Genomic DNA, 17,857 nt, shown 5'->3' with positions numbered 1-17,857 from the left:
CCAGATAAGGTGCTTATTTGTATCTGCGTATTGGAATAGCGGGTCGAACATGAAAAAACACACGTGATTCTTTAACGATATTGAAACGGACCTTACACATGGTACACATATTGTGCAAACACACGTTCAAACAAACATAAATACAACATCGCCATCGACGCGCGCACTTTGCCAGAAAATTGCCGCAGGCGCTGAACCAACGAACCAGCGATGCGACCTTGGCGGGCGGGTCGATGCCGGGCGTCACATGGTGCGCGATGGGGAGGGGGGAGGGGGGGAGCCGTCGGCAGGGGGCGGGGCTTCAGTCGGTAGCTGGCGTCGGCGGCAGCGGAATGTCTGCGGCGGCAGTCGGTGGGGTGGCGTGATAGTGAAGCGGAGGGGTGGCCTAGACCCGGCGTACTGCCCCGACAGCCGACGTACTGCCCCGACAGCCGACGTACTGCCCGGACAACCGACATACTGCCCCGGCAGGTCAGTCATCCAGAACTCACCTCCCGCTATTCATTCCAGCCTTTATGAAGGTGTTCATGCACTAATTCAATCGTGTTTATGTTTGGAACTGGCTGTGACCGCCACGCCGAATATCCAAAACCGGCCTGAGCTCCGATAAGCGGCCAACGGACGGAAATCACGCGCGGGATGCACTGCATGAGTGCCTCGGTGTTGTCTGCGCTGCGGGGAGCTGATGTGTGTGCCTGTCCGTTGGCAAGAGCTCAGGAATGGCACAGGGGTTTGGTACATCAGACTGCTGTGCGTTTGTGCGCTGTGGCCGATAGTGACACGGGAGTCCAGACCATATGTCGTTGAACACGACTCTGTAACATTGACCACGGAGGGTGGAGAGTGTATGAGTCGGTACGTCTACTACCTGCCCATTATTGACACTGCAGTTCAGGGGCATGTTCGGTACAGGGAACCGCGCGGCATTGACGCCGGACTCCCGGGAGCGTGCACGTGCGTACAGAGGCGTAATTTCCTATCGACTCCAGCCCGATCCCCCATCCCAGCTCAACTTTGGTTATAACGGTGGCAAAATCTCGGGAGAGTCCTGTTTGTCGGCATATTTTGGGGGTAGGTTAGATCATTGTTTCACTCTCACCGTACCCCCCCCCCCCCAACTCATTTTGTGAAACTGAAGGAGACATGTACAACATCCTGCATGCGACTGCCTGATAGAGCAATGGACTCCTTGCTGGATGCTGGGCCGGCCTGGCCTGGTCCATCCAGGCCGGTCCGTGCCACCGGCTCGGGTCACCTTGCCCGCGGCGTCGCGCAGAGGCGCGGCCCTGCGTGGCGAGCGGTGATTGGTTGGTAACCACGTGACCCATGTCGGGATCGGGTCGCAGGGACGCGGGGGGGGGGGCGGAGCTGTGTCAGCTGTGATGTCTGACGCTCCAGCCCTCTATTACGATGTTCAGCTGTAATGCCTGATGCTCCCTCCCTCCATTACGCTGTCCAGCAGCAATAATACCTGATGCTCCCTCCCTCCGTTGCGATGCTCATACTTACATAATGACGATTTCATCTCCGTTTCCATGCTGTGCAGAGGAGAATCAGCTCCACGGCCTGAATGCTGTTTCAGAGCATGCTTCCTTCGTTCACCAGGCCGCTTCATCTGTCACGCTGTGATGACTGATGCTGATGATATTATGGGGTTTAGCGTGCGCCGCCTTCTATAACCATTTCGCCGCCATAACTGTCAAATGACTAGCGTGACGTGTAGATGCCTCACAATCCTTTGTCAGCTGGAAACAAAACCCGTTGACCCGTAGCCCTGTTCCTCCGGCAGAGCTGCCCTGCTGCTGAGCCGACCGCTGAGCCTGACACTGCTGAGCTGACCACCGAAGCTGACCGCCGAACCTGAAGCTGCCGAGCTGACCCTGCCGAGCTGACCGCTGCACAGCCATGGCCGAGCCGATCGTGCCGCTGGAGTCGCTGCTGAAGGAGGCGCGGGCCGCCTTCCAGGCCGAGTTTGGCCGGCCGCCGCCGCTGGCCGCCTGCGCACCTGGCCGCGTCAACCTGATCGGCGAGCACACCGACTACAACGACGGCCTCGTCTTCCCCATGGTCAGTCAATGCCTACCTCCGCGGAGCACGCGTGGTCGGCCGTCCGCTCCGCGTTGGACCCCCAGACGCGCTTCCCGGCAGACGTGCCCTCCACGTGACCTTCCAGTCTGACCCGGGACGTGGTCCCTTCAGTTCAATGGGTTCCGGATGCAAGAATAGCACCCAGACGCCATTGACGCTATAATGCAGCTGCACTGCGATATTTCGGCATCCTTTTACCCTCAGTTGGCACTCAATACCAAAATGTCGCGTACACACTGCGATGCAGAAAGAAAACCCTACGTCTCCCTGTCCAGGTGCGCAGTATTGGCATTGATTGTGGCAAAGTTGTACAATCTGTCCCGTACGCTGCAGGGCTTATCAGCAGGTGATAATATCCAAAGTGTCATCCTCTGTCGTCTGTTTGGCCTCGTTTGTTCTATATATCTGTAATTTGTTCGTGTGGTGTGCTAAAAAGTTCAGCGAAGGACGTTGTGCATGACTGAGATCCCGTGCGCCGGTGGACTTGAAGGCGAGCAAAGCTGGCGCTTTTAAAGACGTTGCTGCCTTATCAGACATTGCTAGGATCAAGGCCAGCTGATATGATCTTGCTATGCGAAAAGATACCGACGATTGCGTGAGCATGAGCCCATGCTTGATTTAGTGGCGCACGCCTAACTGGCCTATTTTCAATTTAGTAGCGCACGTGTAAGTGGCCCTCTTCACCACGCGATTTCCGCGGTAATTTTTGAATTTTACGTCACACAGCGTACCTTTTTGTGCTCGAGCTTTGAAAGTGAAAGTAAAGTCCGGGCTGATCAGGAACTGGCTACTTACAAACGTCCTCCGTGATGAAAAGCTTGCGTCTATTTCATGGCGTGACCCTGCTGTCCGTGACTTGCGTTAATATGAATGTTAATGAATGCATGAACGGTACGGATGAATCCTTACGTTTGTTGTTGATTGGAGTTTTAAGGCGCGCTGACGTCTGAGGTCATTTTACCCCCATAACAGCAAAACGACTTTTGACAATGGATTTTTAGCTGATAAAAGGCAGACTTCACAAAGTTTCTTGTTTCGGCCATCTTCTTACATTTATACATCTACCCGCCGCTCTGCGCACCTGTCGGCCGAATAACCGCCCCGGTCCCATCTGTGTGCCTCGCGCCCCCGTTTCCTGGAGTCTGGTCCCGTTGTCCTCGTCTCAAGGTCAGCGGGTCATTCGGACGATGGTCGGGGGTGGTCCCAGCGCACGGCCTTGGCGCGCACGTTTCCATCCCGTCGAAGGCTTTATTTACTAATCGCGCTAAGACGCCGCACGTCCACTCGAGAGCCTGCAGTAGCGCAGAGGCCGTGGACGCTGCAGGCAGCGGCTCGTCTGACCGCAGTAGCGCAGAGGCCGTGACTGCCGGGAGTAGCGGCCCATCTGACTGCAGTGAGACTGCCCCGTCCCGCTCATTCGTCCACTCATGACGCTGCAGTAGCGCAGAGGCCTTGCCTATCGGGAGCAGCGGCCCATCTGGCTGCAGTAGCGCAGAGGCCGTGCCTACCGGGAGCAGCGGCCCATCTGGCTGCAGTAGCGCAGAGGCCGTGGCTGCCGGGAGCAGCGGCCCATCTGACTGCAGTAGCGCAGAAGCCGTGGCTGCCGGGAGCAGCGGCCCATCTGACTGCAGTAGCGCAGAGGCCGTGGGTGCCGCGAGCAGCGACCCATCTGACTGCAGTAGCGCAGAGGCCGTGGGTGCCGCGAGCAGCGGCCCATCTGACTGCGGTGAGACCGCTTACTCATGAGGTCACTCGTCCCTGCAGCGGCGACATTGGCCGTCGTGACAGCGACAAGACTAGGGACGCATGACAGCAGAGAACCAGAACAGAACGTGCAAGCTTTGTTGTTTTATTTATTTGGACTGGATCAGATTGTGACAAATGTGTTTATCGCTGCGGTCCTCCGCATGGGTTTCGCTACAGATGGTGGGGGATGATAAGTCGTGTAAGTATTTGGAGTAGCGTTGTGATACTCCACTGCAAACTTCGTAACTCGCGTGAAATCATCAAAGCTAACGGACAATAGACATGAGGGATTATATCAAACGAAATGCATGCGGAATTAAGAATGATTCCGCACTTTCGGCCCGTGAGCCACTTGGCCTCCTTTGCCACGGAGGTACGAAGCTGAACAAAGGCCGGGAAGTCAGCCAAAGTAATGAAATTCAAAATTTTTGGGGCTGCGCGGCGCGCGTCGTCGCACATGACAAGCGACCACAATGGCAATAAGTGGCCCAGAAACTACAGCCTCGCAGGGAATCAAGCTCAGTTGCTAATTACGCTGCCCTCAGCACCTCCCATGCAGAACGCCCCGGTTGTCCTCTGTCTTTATCGCCGCGTGACTGCTACCGCTTCGAGCAGAGTAAGGTGTCCCGTGATGCCATCCCTGACCTACCGCCGTCCGAGATGCCGTCCCTGACCTACCGCCGTCCGAGATGCCGTCCCTGACCTACCGCCGTCGGGGATGTCGCTCCTGATCTGCCGCCGTCCGGGATGCCGTCCCTGACCTGCCGCCGTGGGATGTCGCTCCTGATCTGCCGCCGTCCGGGATGCCGTCCCTGACCTACCGCCGTCCGAGATGCCGTCCCTGACCTGCCGCCGTCCGAGATGCCGTCCCTGACCTGCCGCCGTCCGAAATGCCGCCCCTGACCTGCCGCCGTCCGGGATGCCGTCCCTGACCTGCCGCCGTCGGGGATGTCGCTCCTGATCTGCCGCCGTCCGGGATGCCGTCCCTGACCTGCCGCCGTCGGGGATGTCGCTCCTGATCTGCCGCCGTCCGAGATGCCGTCCCTGACCTGCCACAGTCCGGGAGGGCGTCTCTAACCTGCCGCCGTCCGGGATGCCGTCCCTGACCTGCCACCGTCCGGGATGTCGTCCCTGACCTGCCACCGTCCGGGATGCCGTCCCTGACCTGCCGCCGTCCGGGATGCCGTCCCCGACCTGCCGCCGTCCGGAATGTCGTTCCTGATCTGCCGCCGTCCGGGATGCCGTTCCTGATCTGCCGCAGTCCAGGAGGGCGTCTGGTCCCGGGTGACCCGACCTCTGTCTCCCGTGGTGAAGTCTGAAGTCGGCCGTGTCCTGTGCCCCTCTCCTGGATCCGGGACACGGAACATATCCCTGGTCAGTCCAGTGCGCCATGCCTTGGGCTTTGCATGTCGGTCTGACATAGCCCGTAGTCTCGGCCCGGTGGTGACTGCTCCTTCATAGTACCTCGGCCCAGTCTGATGCATCTGACCCCGCCCCTCCCCTCCCCAACAGTACCTCTGGCCAGTCTGACACATCTGATCCCGCCCCTTGACAGTATATCTGGCCACTCTGACACATCTGATCCCGCCCCTTGACAGTATATCTGGCCAGCCTGACACATCTACCCCCCCCCCCCTGACAGTACCTGACACATCTGACCCCGCCCCTGACCAGTCTAACGTGACGGCTGCTGCCCTCGCAGGCGCTGCCACTCGTCACGGTCGTCGTGGGCGGTCCGTCCGCCTCGGGCCAGTGTCACGTGACGACGCTGGCGGCCGGCGCAGACCAGCCGCTGTCCGTGCAGTTCGCCCCGCCGTCGGCCGCCGCCCCGCTCACCCCCGGCCCGCCCGCCTGGTCCAACTACGTCAAGGGCGTCGTGGCCAACTTTAAAGGTGCGTCAGCAGCTGGGAGAGGCGATGGAGTGACGGTGCGGGTGGCGCCACCTGTCAACGGAGACGGTGCGTCGGTGATACGTTCCTCAGAAACGTGGACATTTCAGATTTCGTTCATGGCGTTGCTTGGAAAGGATGGACCTGAGATGTCCCCCCCCCCCCCCGCCAGTCGTCTACGGGTGTTGCCGTCCTTGTACAAAGCGGCGGAGCGCCTCAGAAAACACGTACCTGCAGCGATGCTGCCCGTTAACCCAGCGGCGAAAACTGAGTTCTTTCTTGACGGAAAGGTCTTGGGATGGAGGAGAGTTGAGGAATTTTTCATGGACGTAGCTGACGAGCGTTACTGCAGCTCGGGTAACAGCCGAAGAGCAACAGCGCACGTTGTGGGAAGGTGCAAAAGTTGATGAACTGGCGGAGAGCGATGCCCGCCCGGCGAGGACCCAGTTCGTGACTTAAGACCCGGCGTCCGTTACTGAACCTTTTGTTTGTGTGCTGGCTTGTTAACGATGTTTCAGTGGGCGTGGACTATGAGCATGGTGGTGAAAACATAAACACGTTGTAAAACGCTCGGCGCAATTTCCCCCGGGCTTAGCCAGCATTTTATCGTGGCCCCGGCCGTGCCCCAGGCAGGCAGACCGATTGGGCATTTACAGGATACCCAGCACGGTCCCAGATGGCCCTTGCTACATATTCTGACGGGCCACGGCTGGGCCACAGCCAGGCTGTCTGCCCGTGACCTAACTGAGCGCCAGCCGGGCACGTGCTGGACAAATACCAGGGCATCGGCGTGACCTGGGCGGACGCTGGGCTCCAGCTGGGGCTCTGCTTGGTCCCATCTGGTAGAAACACTGCATACTAGGTGGACACAGGTCCATGCCAGGTTTGGGGCCCAGAAAGAAGCCTGTGCAGCAGAGCATAAGCTTGTCATGCGAGCAGCGACAGAACAGAACAGAACAGAACAACTGACGGCCAGGAAGTGGCGCAAAAAAGGTGCGTTTTGTGGAAAAATCGCATAAGTCAAGAGTGACCTCTTTTAAAGACAATGCTTTACCTGTACCTAAAGATTCATTCCTTGTACTGCCCTTCGACCACATAAAGGCGTCATGAAAAGGTGGTCGTTACCCTCTCGGCCAAGAGTTCGGCTCCCCGTATACGTATGACACCGAAACCAGGGGTGGATACAGCATGAGATCTCGGGAGGTGCCAAAGCATGTCTGAGAGGGAGGGGAAGTTTCAAAGGTGGCGCAGATTGCACTAAAATCGAAAAATGATTCAAAAATGGATGCTTTCCTCCGGTAAGGGCCGATCTAAACCCCTTGCCTTGTATCCGTCTTTAACGGTACTCGACCGGGCCGCGTTTTAGATCGGACCGGAACACGAGCAGCACGCGAGGGAGAGGTGGGAGGGGGGAGGGAGGGGCGGGCGGGACTGCGTGGTCGGATTATTGGCAGCGTGCCAGGATCAGGCACGAGGCAGCCATGCTCGGTATAGTGCACCGGAAGATGGTCTGAATTTCCCGACTGTCGTCAGGTTTTCGGGCGAGGGATTGAATGGGACAGCCACGGCTTTGTCGTGGATTCACACGCTTACCTGAAGACCCTAAAGTGGCCGACCACCTTCACATTCCTCCGCCAGGCTTGTCAGGCTCCCGGACGGCTATTGGTGAACCCCTGAACCGGCCATGGGTGGGGAACGGGCCAGCTGGCGCCGCTCCAGCGATGACGCTGGGTCTGACCGCGATCAGGTGCCGCCGACGCCCGACCGCCCGGCGGCGGCGGCCTCGGCAGACCTGAACGCCGGCGTGGGCGGCGACGCGGTAACGAAGCGCAAGAGCTCGGTCTGACCGGGCTTGCGGCTGATCCAACTATTTCTTCAGACGGGCGCGATCCACGCATGCAGCAGCATTATGGTTTCTCGGCGTGTTTTTGTATTGCAGATGTGATGTCTCGATTACGTCGCAAACGCATTTAGTACTACCCACATGCAGTAACCGGTAATGGCCCATCGTTCTGCTTTGTCTTGTTGCACCCGCCCACGGCTGGACGTGATCCTGCCCCGGTCGGCAGGTGGCGTGGAGCCGTTCGAGGCGGTGCTGACGTCGACGGTGCCGCTGGGCGCCGGCCTCTCCAGCTCGGCCTCGCTCGAGGTGGCGCTCTACACCTTCCTCGAGGCGCTCACCGGCCGCGCGGCGGAGAGGTGCGGTCCGCCAGGACGCGACGTCCGGCCCGGTACCCAGCGCTGCCAGCGCCGCCCCGCGGCGACCCGGCCGCTGTCGCGTGTGGTGCGACCCGAGTAGCGCGCTGGCTCTGTGCTCGTAGGCACTGGGGTGCACAGACACTGTGTGGCAGATCAGATTTTACGAGCTGTGGCCGAAGGTCCCGTCTGAGTATGGGTTAGCATTGGAGACTTGCTTGGAGACGGTTTAGTAGCTGTGGTATTGAACAAACCTAAATATGAGCAATGAGTTATCTGAAATATTTGGAACATTGCGCTACTGAGGTGCACCATTTTATTTTTATATTTAGTTGCTTTTGCATTGCATTGCACTCAGGCTTAATATCATTGTAATGTTTTTTTTTCGGACAGCGCTGGTTGACTTTTTTGTCATCGCAATACGTGAGCTTTCGCCCTATTTTTGACGAATGCCCCCCCCCCCCCCTCCGAAAAGAACTGGGTTACACGGCTGGCTGTGGCGGAGCAGTTCGTGACCAGGATGTTTCAGCCTTCACAGCTGGCAGATATCCCGCGTTGATCGTCTCGGAAGGCCGGCCAAAATGGACCGATGTACCAGGTTCTGAAATGAAATCAAATGTTAAAGAATCATTCAGCATCAGTTCTAAACAGCTAAATATAACACTATAAGGAACTTTCGCGGAAGGCCCGTGCGGCTCCTTTACAGTGCTGCCACTAGCTGGGGACGAACAGAGAGCAGTCTAGTCCAGCCAGACTGGGAGCCCCACCACCTCTCCCCCCCCCCCCCCATCCGCCCCAGCCCCCGTGACGCTGGTCGCGGCCTGATCTGCGTGTTTCAGAGCTGTCCCTCGCAGTCGCCCCCTGAATCAGCTTGCGCCTCTAGACTGCGTGGCGCCGTCTGCCGCGCGTGTTTCAGCCTGCACAGTTGGGCCCCGTCTGCCGCGTCTGTTTCAGCCTGCACAGTTGGGCTCCGTCTGGGGCGTCTGTTTCAGCCTGCACACCGATTCCCGCCTGTTTGTGTCTGCACATCTGAGCCCTCTCTGTCCCGGTTGTGTCAGCCCGAACGTCTGAACCCTCCCGATCCGCCTGTGTCAGCCTGCACAGTTGAGCCGCGTCCGCCCGCCTGTTTCAGCCTGCGTGAGAAGGCGCTGCAGTGCCAGAAGGCGGAGCACGAGTTCCCGGGCATGCCGTGCGGCATCATGGACCAGTTCATATCGGCCATGGGGCAGGCTGATAACGCGCTCCTCATCGACTGCAGGTGCGGGGGAGGGCACGGTGGTCCTGCGGAATGCAAGTGTGGGGGAGGACGGTGGCGGATGCAGGGGAGAGGGGAGGCACGGGGCATGGACCGCTTTGAGCCTCGAAGGAGCCCGTAATATTCTCTGAAATGGCTGATAGACGGCCAAACGGACGCGGTTTCTTTTTAACACAAAACGCAACCAAATCAGGCGTCTTTTGGACTCCAGCGACCAAGAACAGTCGCGATCGAAAGTGAAGGGCCCATTAGCAGACACAAGTACCTATTCGCTGATGAAAAGCGCGGTGACTCGGAAGATCTTAGTGCTCATTACGCTATCTAGAAGCCCTAAGCTGCTGCCTTGGGTACTATATGCCCACTTGCAGTGTCAACAGGATCGATAAGGAGCCTTTCACATTGCCCTTGTTTTCTTTGCATTTGCTCGGAGGGTCCCGCGCTGTTGTTGAGGCCATATTTTCCAACATGTCAGGGCACTCTTATGCATTAGGGGCCCTCAACGATTCGTCCCATTCGCCGAAAGGCTCTACACGCTACGTACGGGAACCCCATATGGTGACCTACTGGGGGACTCTCAGTTGCTCAGCGGCCGTTCACAGTGGTCGCGGTTAACCTGCCGACAAACTCGTGATATGCCCATGGTCCCACTTCTTTGTTCTAGGGTCCTTTCAACCTCCTTGCACTTGCTGATGGCTCTTTGCTCTTGTTGGGGCCAGGTGTTAACCTGTCCAGGCACAATCGATCGCTCAGGGCTCTCCACATGGGGTCTTGAGTATTTCCTGTTTAAAGGGAGTGTTCTACATTTGTAGAAGCTTTTGAGCTGAAATCGCCATCTTGAAGATAAGTGCGTGCAGTTCACGGCCCCCCCCCCTCTAAAGGCCCTTCTAGTTTCTGAGCTACATGCCCGCGAAGACGCGCAGACTACTTCGGGGATGCTATTGCAAGGTCACCAAGGTTTCTATGACGTAATTATAACGTCATTTAAATCCTGTCATTCCATTGGCCGTGTGGTGCTCAAGGCCAATAAAAATGTCATTGTCGAGTCGTCCATATCTGGCGTTCGATTTATTGTCGTCAGTTGGCTTTCAATCAATATTGTACAAGGTATGATGACGTTATCAGACAATGCCGTATTGTGTAGTATATTTACTAAAGGGGAAAATTGTGTTGTCTAGAGCAGCCGTTTCCTCTTAAAAGCTTAATGGCAGTAAAGCGGGCTTATTTTATCATATATCATGCTTGCTGCAGTATTTTTTAATGTAGAACATCCCATTTAAATGGAGGGCCGTTCGTTCTCGTCGGGGGTCCGTCTGTTAATTTGCTCGGGCACGCTCGATCGTTCGGGGGCCCTCCACATAGTGTCTTGGGTACTTCTTATTTGCTTAGAGGGTCCTGCGCTCCGTTCGAGGGCCCTGTCTGGCTCTGTTTGGGTTTTGTAAACAGCGCGCCAATAAGCGTGACACCTCTCAAAAAGTTGAAGTTCTACGGGTGGGTCATGCCGTCCACTACGTTGGAAATTCCGCATGGCCGGCTTGGTGGTCATTCTGACGCCTTAAAAATGTTCCATGACGCAATCAGATGGTGGCGTGCTGAGGACCATATTTACTTTATGGTGAAATTGCATTGTCTAGAACAGTCCTTTGAAGTTCAAACGATGCTAATAGTTACAAAGGAGCTTATTTCATCATATATGATGCCTTGCTTCCATATCTTCAAATGTGGAATATTCCCTTTAACCTGCCGGCGTAGTCTCGGTTGCTTAAGGGGCCTTCCCACTTCCTCGCGGGACCGTGTACTGTTGCTGGGGCCCATGTAAGTTAACGCACAGAGTTACTCGATGCTCAAGGGCCCACTTTATTGGTCCTTGGCACCTACCCTCTGCACTCATTTCCGAAGGGCCCTTCCCTCTTATCGAGACCGGTTTTGTTTACCTGCCCGGACACTCTTGACCGCACAGGGGTCCACTATAATGGTCTTGGGCACTTCATCTTTGCTCGAAGGATCATAAGCTGTAGTCCGGGGTCCTGTGCGTTCATCTGCCAAGGTGCTCTCAATCGTTGGAGGGCATGGATTGCCATGCCCTGGTCTCAGATTGTTCTAGTTTGCTCAGAGAGTCCTGTACTATGGCCAATGCCCCACATCTTAACCTGCCCGGGCAATCTCGATCGTTTAGGGGCACGTCAAACTGGTCTTGGTTTCTTCTCGCTTTCTCTGAGAACCCTACACTGTTGACGAGCGTCCCTCTGTTGGCCTCCCGCGGCACCCTCGATCGTTCAGGTACCGTCACTATTGGTCTTGTGTTTTCCATTTTATCGGAGGGTCTGTGTCGTAAGCGAGGACCCAAACGCCAGTCGGCCGGGGCACTCTTAAACGCTCCGGGCCGTGTACATTGATCGTGAGGTCTTCCGATGAAGTCTGAAGGGTCTTACTGCGTTACCGAAAGCCCCACATGTACTTGCGAACGCCAGGGTGTCGCGCCTGGTCGTGTCTACGGACGTGACTAGGATAATTCATGTACACAAGTCATAGATCTACACGATGACAAATTCTCCTCGTGTGTTAGTGTTAGAGTATCTGTCGGGCTTGCACCAATGAACGTATACGCGCAATTTCCGAAGATTATTTTACGCGACGCCGACATCGTATATGTCATTTCCTTTGGTTTTTGCTTTCGTGACACTTAGCATACTTGTGCAACACGTTCTCAATACATTTTGAATGTCAATATGTCTTGCACTCCTTCATTACAGACACAGCAGATACTTCCTGCAATTTTCAAAAAAAACTTTCAACTTGTATGAAACTTTTTTACATGCAAAACAGAAAAATCTGTCATCAACTATCAGCTAATGATAGAGTAACCGGCCAGCCGAAACTATCTTTGGAATAAAGTGTCATGTTTAGTTTTAACGCTATTATCAGCCAACTGTAGCTCATTTTGCCACATGTTACCCGAAATGCTTAGCCTCAGAATGACAGGATCCTCCATTATTTGGATAAAATAAACGTACTCCATGTATGTACGCTTGTAGCACATCTAGTTTCGAGAGCTGCGCACAGGAAGAGGATACCAAATGGCATACATACAAATCTTAAGATTAAATGGCTGGCACACGATAATTTGTTTTTTTAAGAAAGCCGTCGGTGCCAAGCGGCTCCACGATTTTCTGTGCCCCCCCCCCCTCCTTAATAAAATCCCGCATCCGTCACTGGGGGGGGGGGGGGGGAGGCAGAGAGTGGTGCGTCAGAAACAGGCCGCCAGTCAGCTGATTTTGAGGTCGGTCGTAGACCATTTTGAAGTGTTTTGCCTTTTGCTTAGCCAATGGCTAGCATATATTTTTTGTTAATATTTTCCTTCAAATGGAGAAAACTTTTCCCCTGCCTCACTGTGTTCAAACTTTCCATTGACGCGTAACCCCCGCCAATGGCGCCGCCTACAGGTCGCTCGAGTCAACGCTGGTTCCGCTGGCCGACCACCAGATATCGGTGCTGATCACCAACTCGAACGTGCGTCACGCGCTGACCGGGTCCGAGTACCCGAGCCGGCGGCGCGCCTGCCACGAGACGGCCCGGCTGCTCGGGGTCAAGGCACTGAGAGATGCTTCGATGGCGCTGCTCGACGGTATGGTTCTGCCCGGCCAAAGCGGTGCCACGCTGGTACAGGCCTGGTATGGCTGTGCCGATGTCCGCTCCTCATTTTCCGCCTTGATGTGCTATCGAAATTCTGGTCTTTTTCGCTTGCGTCTGCACCCCCATCGTACTTCCCCGGTTTCGCCGTTTTGCACCGTTCATGTATTACTCCCCGGTGTGCACACGCGTCCGGGTGGCCGGTGGAACACCCTTCGCTCGGGTGGGGTCAAATTTGCCCCGCTAAGATCTTGAAAACTAAGGAAGATGGAGAGGCCAAATTCACGGGGTAGATTAGCCTGCAGGTGTAGGTCATTTTGGATTGGTGATCTACCCTGACCTTAAATAAGTCCATGGAACATTTCTAATGCGGTCTCTGTCATTACTATATTTGAAATGAGCACCAGAAACTTCCTCATAAAACCAGGCTCTCAAGTAAAAACGCGGGTTAATCTTGACCTTGGTGTGATTTCCGTACCTGACCATGGAACTGGTTGGAATTGGTTCCATTAGGTCACTGAGACTGGTTGCAGTTCGAAATTGAATTGGTTTATTACTTAAGAAACTATTGCAGATAGGTAAGGCTTCATCTAACACTCCGTTGTTGCATCACATTAAACGACTCCCTGGATACACCCTTCGCTGGCAGTCATGACCTGACTTTGAAATGCCACAGGTCAGCAACCTCACATGGTACATGTAATTTTCATATGAACAGATCCGATATTCGATTCTCGACAGCTGTGCAGAAGTTGGCGAGGCTACGTCGCGCCGTTCGGAAACCATTCCTGAAGACCTTCGGGGTCAATTTCACCCCCACCGGAGCGCGTGTTAAAGAAGTCGTAGAGGTCGGGAGGAGAAACGATGAACTTCCTCCCCTTTCCGAGAAAGTCTGGCAATAAGTTTATAATGTAAGAAAAAATGACTTCAAGAAAGGGTTTGTACCTTCCAGACTGTGAAGCGCTTCTACAACACCGCGGGTTTCAACCACCTTTTTGTCGTGACTGCTCTGCCCATCCGCTGGTTTACAGCTGCAGCTTCTAGGAAAGGAAGCTCATTTTAACGGCATTTGGGAAGAAAATATGAACTTTCGTAGATTCTGCAAGATATTTGCAGGGGTAACCGAAAAACTCCAATTTATCTATTCGACTTGAGATATTCATTTCCTGTTGGCTTTTCCGTGCCCAGTTGTCTATGTCGTTCCTAAACCATAGGATAGAGGGGGACCAAGTTCTGGCCTGGGGCTGTCAGTTCACTGTTTTGTTTGATAAATCTGCGGGTAACATTGATATGACGGCGAAGGCTCGGAGATGAAACGCTTACGTCTCGTTAAATTGAGATGAGCATGTCCCTCCACCGAGCCCTCCGCTAGTGGTCGCGCCCGTGGCTGTAACGGCCACCATAACCTGCAGAGCGGAAGGCAGACATCTCTGAGGAGGACTTCCGGCGAGCCCGGCACGTGGTGACGGAGATCGCGCGCACCGAGGCGGCGGCCACGGCCTTCGCTGACGGAGATTACGCCACCGCTGGCCGGCTCATGAACGAGAGCCACGCATCGCTCAGGTGAGAGGAGCACCTCGCTCAGGTGAGAGGAGCACCTCGCTCAGGTGAGTGGCGCCTCGCTCAGGTGAGAGCTGCGCCTCGCTCAGGTGAGAGCTGCGCTTCGCTCAAATGAGAGCCACGCCTCGCTCAGGTGAGAGCTGCGCCTCGCTCAGGTGAGAGCTGCGCCTCGCTCAGGTGAGAGCTGCGCCTCGCTCAGGTGAGAGCTGCGCTTCGCTCAGATGAGAGCCACGCCTCGCTCAGGTGAGTGACGCCTCGCTGAAGAGAGAGAGCTATGCCTCGCTCAGGTGAGGGCTGCGTCTCGCTCAGGTGAGAGCCACGCCTTGCTCATGTGATTGCCACACCCACTAATGCAACGGCTAAGAAACACGCAACACGTCGAGGAAGCAGTGTTTGTGCCTTCGCGAGGAAACCCGCGCGCCAGGTTGAGGCAGACGTTATTTTTCAAATCGGGATTCTGCCCCTGCGTCAGAGATCATGCCGAGGATATGTAAAGCACGTGAGGGGCATGTGAAAGACATGCCTGTCACATGAGACGTCAGAGGCCTGTGCCGAGGCTAGCTGGACGTTGGCGGGCGCAACAGCGTCAGTGTGTGGCCTGCAGCCAGCGATCCTCCCATCCTGCCAGGAACGACTTCGAGGTGTCATGTGCAGAGCTGGACCAGCTGCAAGAGCTGGCCTCCTCGGTGGACGGCGTGTTCGGGTCGCGCATGACCGGCGGCGGCTTCGGCGGCTGCACCGTCACCCTGGTCAGTGAAGCAAGCAGCGGCCGCCAGAGGACGGCCACGCGTCCAAGCAGAGCTTGTCGGAGCGGCCTGATTGGTTGCCTGAGCGAGCGCCGGTCTTGCCGCGCCTTCACCGGCCCCCTGTAGGGCTCGTGATGAGAAGGCCTAAGCTGCAGCAGGCCGTGCGATAGCTCAAACTTGTCCCGCATAAGCCCCTTGTGTCCACATGTCCGTGTATCTTTGCCGAGTTTCGCAAGCCCAAGGCCCCGCCAGTCCGGCCAGTCCGCCAGGGCGCGCAGGGATGTCCCAAAACGCGGGGTTCTTTGTCAAGCTTTGTCCATGCCTCACGCAGAGACGGATGTCAAATGACGTCATCAGTTGAAGTCATCAAGTGATTGGACAGGGCGGTGTTTGCTTACATACCGAGGAAAGTGCTGGAGACCGGGACTTTCTTCAGAATACTCGCCGAGAAGACCGCTAGTCTTCGAACTCTGATTTTTTTCCGTGCCGGAAAATTTGCGCCCCAAATTTAAAGCGTGCCTTTCCTGGTTCCCGCCCCGTGTTGCCTGCTTCATTGGGTGCCTCACTGTCTCACTGTCTCACTGGGTGCCAGCCATCTTTTGCCTCTATCTCTGCCTCTCCATGTTTCAGCTGAAGCAGACGTCGGTGGAGGCCTGCATAGCGCGGATGCGCGAGGGCTTCTCGGGCAAGGCCACCTTCTACGTGTGCCGGCCGGCTGACGGCGCCCGCGTCGTCCCCACGTAGGGACCACCGCAAGGAGGCTGCGCAGGCTGAGCAAGACCGGAGGCTGACTGCGCTGGGGGGAGACGGTGAAATGACACCGCCCCGGGAGACCGTATGGGTACTCAGACCGGGGGAGGCTGCGGGACTACACCACCCAGACTGCAGGAGCACCGAACCGAGGTCGGCAGCACCACACGGAGAGGCTGTAGTGCTGCACGGACCGAGGGAAAGGGAGACGGGGACCGCGCTGGCCGACACAGTGCCGCGCCTGAGCGTCAGGACCAAACCGGTCTGTGTCAGCCCGGAGTGGCGACCCCGGCGACCTCTGCTCGTGTCGCGCGCCCTGCCTGCGTGCGGGAGGAAGGTTAAAAGTCAGGGGTCAGAGGGCGATGTCGTCCGTCGCTCAGGCATTCGGGTAGTCTTTGACTTGGATCACGAAGGAAACGCTCAGCCCAATTTGTTTCAGGTTTACTTGGGGACAGGGCAGGCCATTTTATGAAGTTGAAGGGCACGTGGGCGTCGGCCATTTTGCGCCCATGACTAGAGCTAAGGAAGTGCCACTCAGTGATAATTTACGCGGCTTGAGCGTGACAGAAGTTAATGAGAGACCTTAGTTACAGCTGACTAAATGATTACGAGCACCTGGCCGACATCGGTAGTCCAAACTGACGATTTTTATAGAAGCTTGCACTTAACATTGCCCGCGACTCAGTACAAATCAGATAAAAAGATGGAAGGATCGATTCAGCTAATTAATTCCACCGGCCGTATCCAACTGCGGGCCTCCGTCGACAGGTGTTGGCCGTCTGCACCCGTCTTGTCCGTGTGTGTGTGTGTGTGTGTGTAGGCGTGCAAATGTGCAGAAACCGAGCTGTATCTGGACCACCACTGACGTCGCATGACGGACCAGCCCGATCGCCGCCATTGAAACGCGCAGCTTAGTTTAGGGATAGCAATACACGACCGAACTTGTTGATTGCTTTGGCAGATGCGTCCTCCGTGGTAACCACGCTGGCCTTTTTCTCCGTTTTAGTTGGAGCAGCGATTCGTATTCGATAACCCGACTGCTTCTAGAACCTACATTTTCTGCGTGTCATTGGGGCTCTACGACGCACTCAGCTGCTGAGGCTATATGGCGTCGCCTGCCTCTCACCCTGATACGATGCGCGGGTACCGCGGGGAATCGAACCCCGTATCTCTGGTTTCCCAGACGTGCCGCGGCTATTGCACACGCGTTAACCACTATATCGGCGTCCCATCTCTATTGGAAAGACTCGCCGGCGCGACCGCCAGTCTTCTAGTGCATCACAGAGTGCAGTCCGAAATCGCCACTCGGTTCCACTGTCAACACGTCAGAACGCATACGTGTCTAAAATGCAACATGTCTATTTATTAGCATGATGCAACGTACGCTGGCATTACAAAGCAGAACAAATACCACGAAGAACACACACGCCTGACAAGCTCCACATACGACAAAATAATAACTTCATGGGAAATGGCGTGGCCATGCGATGTGTGGACATTTTCAACGTAAAACAACCGCGCGTCACGAAGTACTCGAGCACAGCACCGCCTGCTTCGACACGGTTACCAGCGCCGGCTGGTCCGACAAGGTAACACCGCTTGGTTCGACATGGTTACGAGCACCGCTTGGTTCGACACGGTTACCAACACCGCTCGCTCGGTTCGACACGTTTACCAGCACCGCTCGGTTCGACACGGTTACGAAACGCCAGCGGACTGTTCAGACGTCAGATCAAAACAACGTACCGACGACGTTGCCCCCAGGACAAACATTGCCCCATAACGGTCATAAGCAGAGCACCATCACACGGGAGCGACACGTGCGAGGAGCGTCACATGACCGAGATGCCGCAGTCCACGTGACGGAGATGCGGGTCAGGTGGCGGAGGTCCAGCTGACAGAGTGGAAATGCAGGCGATATCCAGCTGCATGCCACGGCAGGTATACGGGTCACGTGACGGAGGTGCGGGTCACGTGACGGAGATGAAGCTCGGTGACAG

At 56.0% G+C, this 17,857-nt stretch overlaps 1 protein-coding gene across 1 annotated transcript; it reads left to right on the top strand.

The window, feature by feature from the left end:
* The first annotated feature begins 318 nt into the window (after positions 1-318).
* LOC119114349 (galactokinase) lies at positions 319-16,796 on the top strand. Its single transcript, XM_037238549.1, has 9 exons — positions 319-471; positions 1,790-2,067; positions 5,537-5,726; positions 7,793-7,922; positions 9,052-9,177; positions 12,615-12,796; positions 14,214-14,364; positions 14,990-15,110; positions 15,738-16,796. Exons 2-9 carry the CDS (start codon positions 1,906-1,908, stop codon positions 15,849-15,851), a joined length of 1,176 nt encoding a protein of 391 aa, XP_037094444.1. The 5' UTR covers positions 319-471; positions 1,790-1,905; the 3' UTR covers positions 15,852-16,796.
* The last annotated feature ends 1,061 nt before the right edge of the window (positions 16,797-17,857 follow it).

Source organism: Pollicipes pollicipes, unplaced genomic scaffold, assembly GCF_011947565.3.
Source record: "Pollicipes pollicipes isolate AB1234 unplaced genomic scaffold, Ppol_2.1 Scaffold_7262;HRSCAF=8765_pilon_pilon_pilon, whole genome shotgun sequence".
NCBI classification, from domain to species: Eukaryota; Metazoa; Arthropoda; class Thecostraca; order Pollicipedomorpha; family Pollicipedidae; genus Pollicipes; species Pollicipes pollicipes.
Note: the sequence above shows the minus strand (reverse complement) of the source record. Positions and strands in the feature narration are given on the sequence as shown.

Excerpts from the sequence above, each read along its gene's own strand:
- LOC119114349 (XM_037238549.1), top strand. The coding sequence starts at position 1,906 with ATGGCCGAGCCGATCGTGCCGCTGGAGTCGCTGCTGAAGGAGGCGCGG. Across the intron at positions 5,727-7,792 it reads CGTCGTGGCCAACTTTAAAG|GTGGCGTGGAGCCGTTCGAG; the intron begins GTGCGTCAGCAG and ends CCCGGTCGGCAG. Across the intron at positions 7,923-9,051 it reads ACCGGCCGCGCGGCGGAGAG|CCTGCGTGAGAAGGCGCTGC; the intron begins GTGCGGTCCGCC and ends CGCCTGTTTCAG.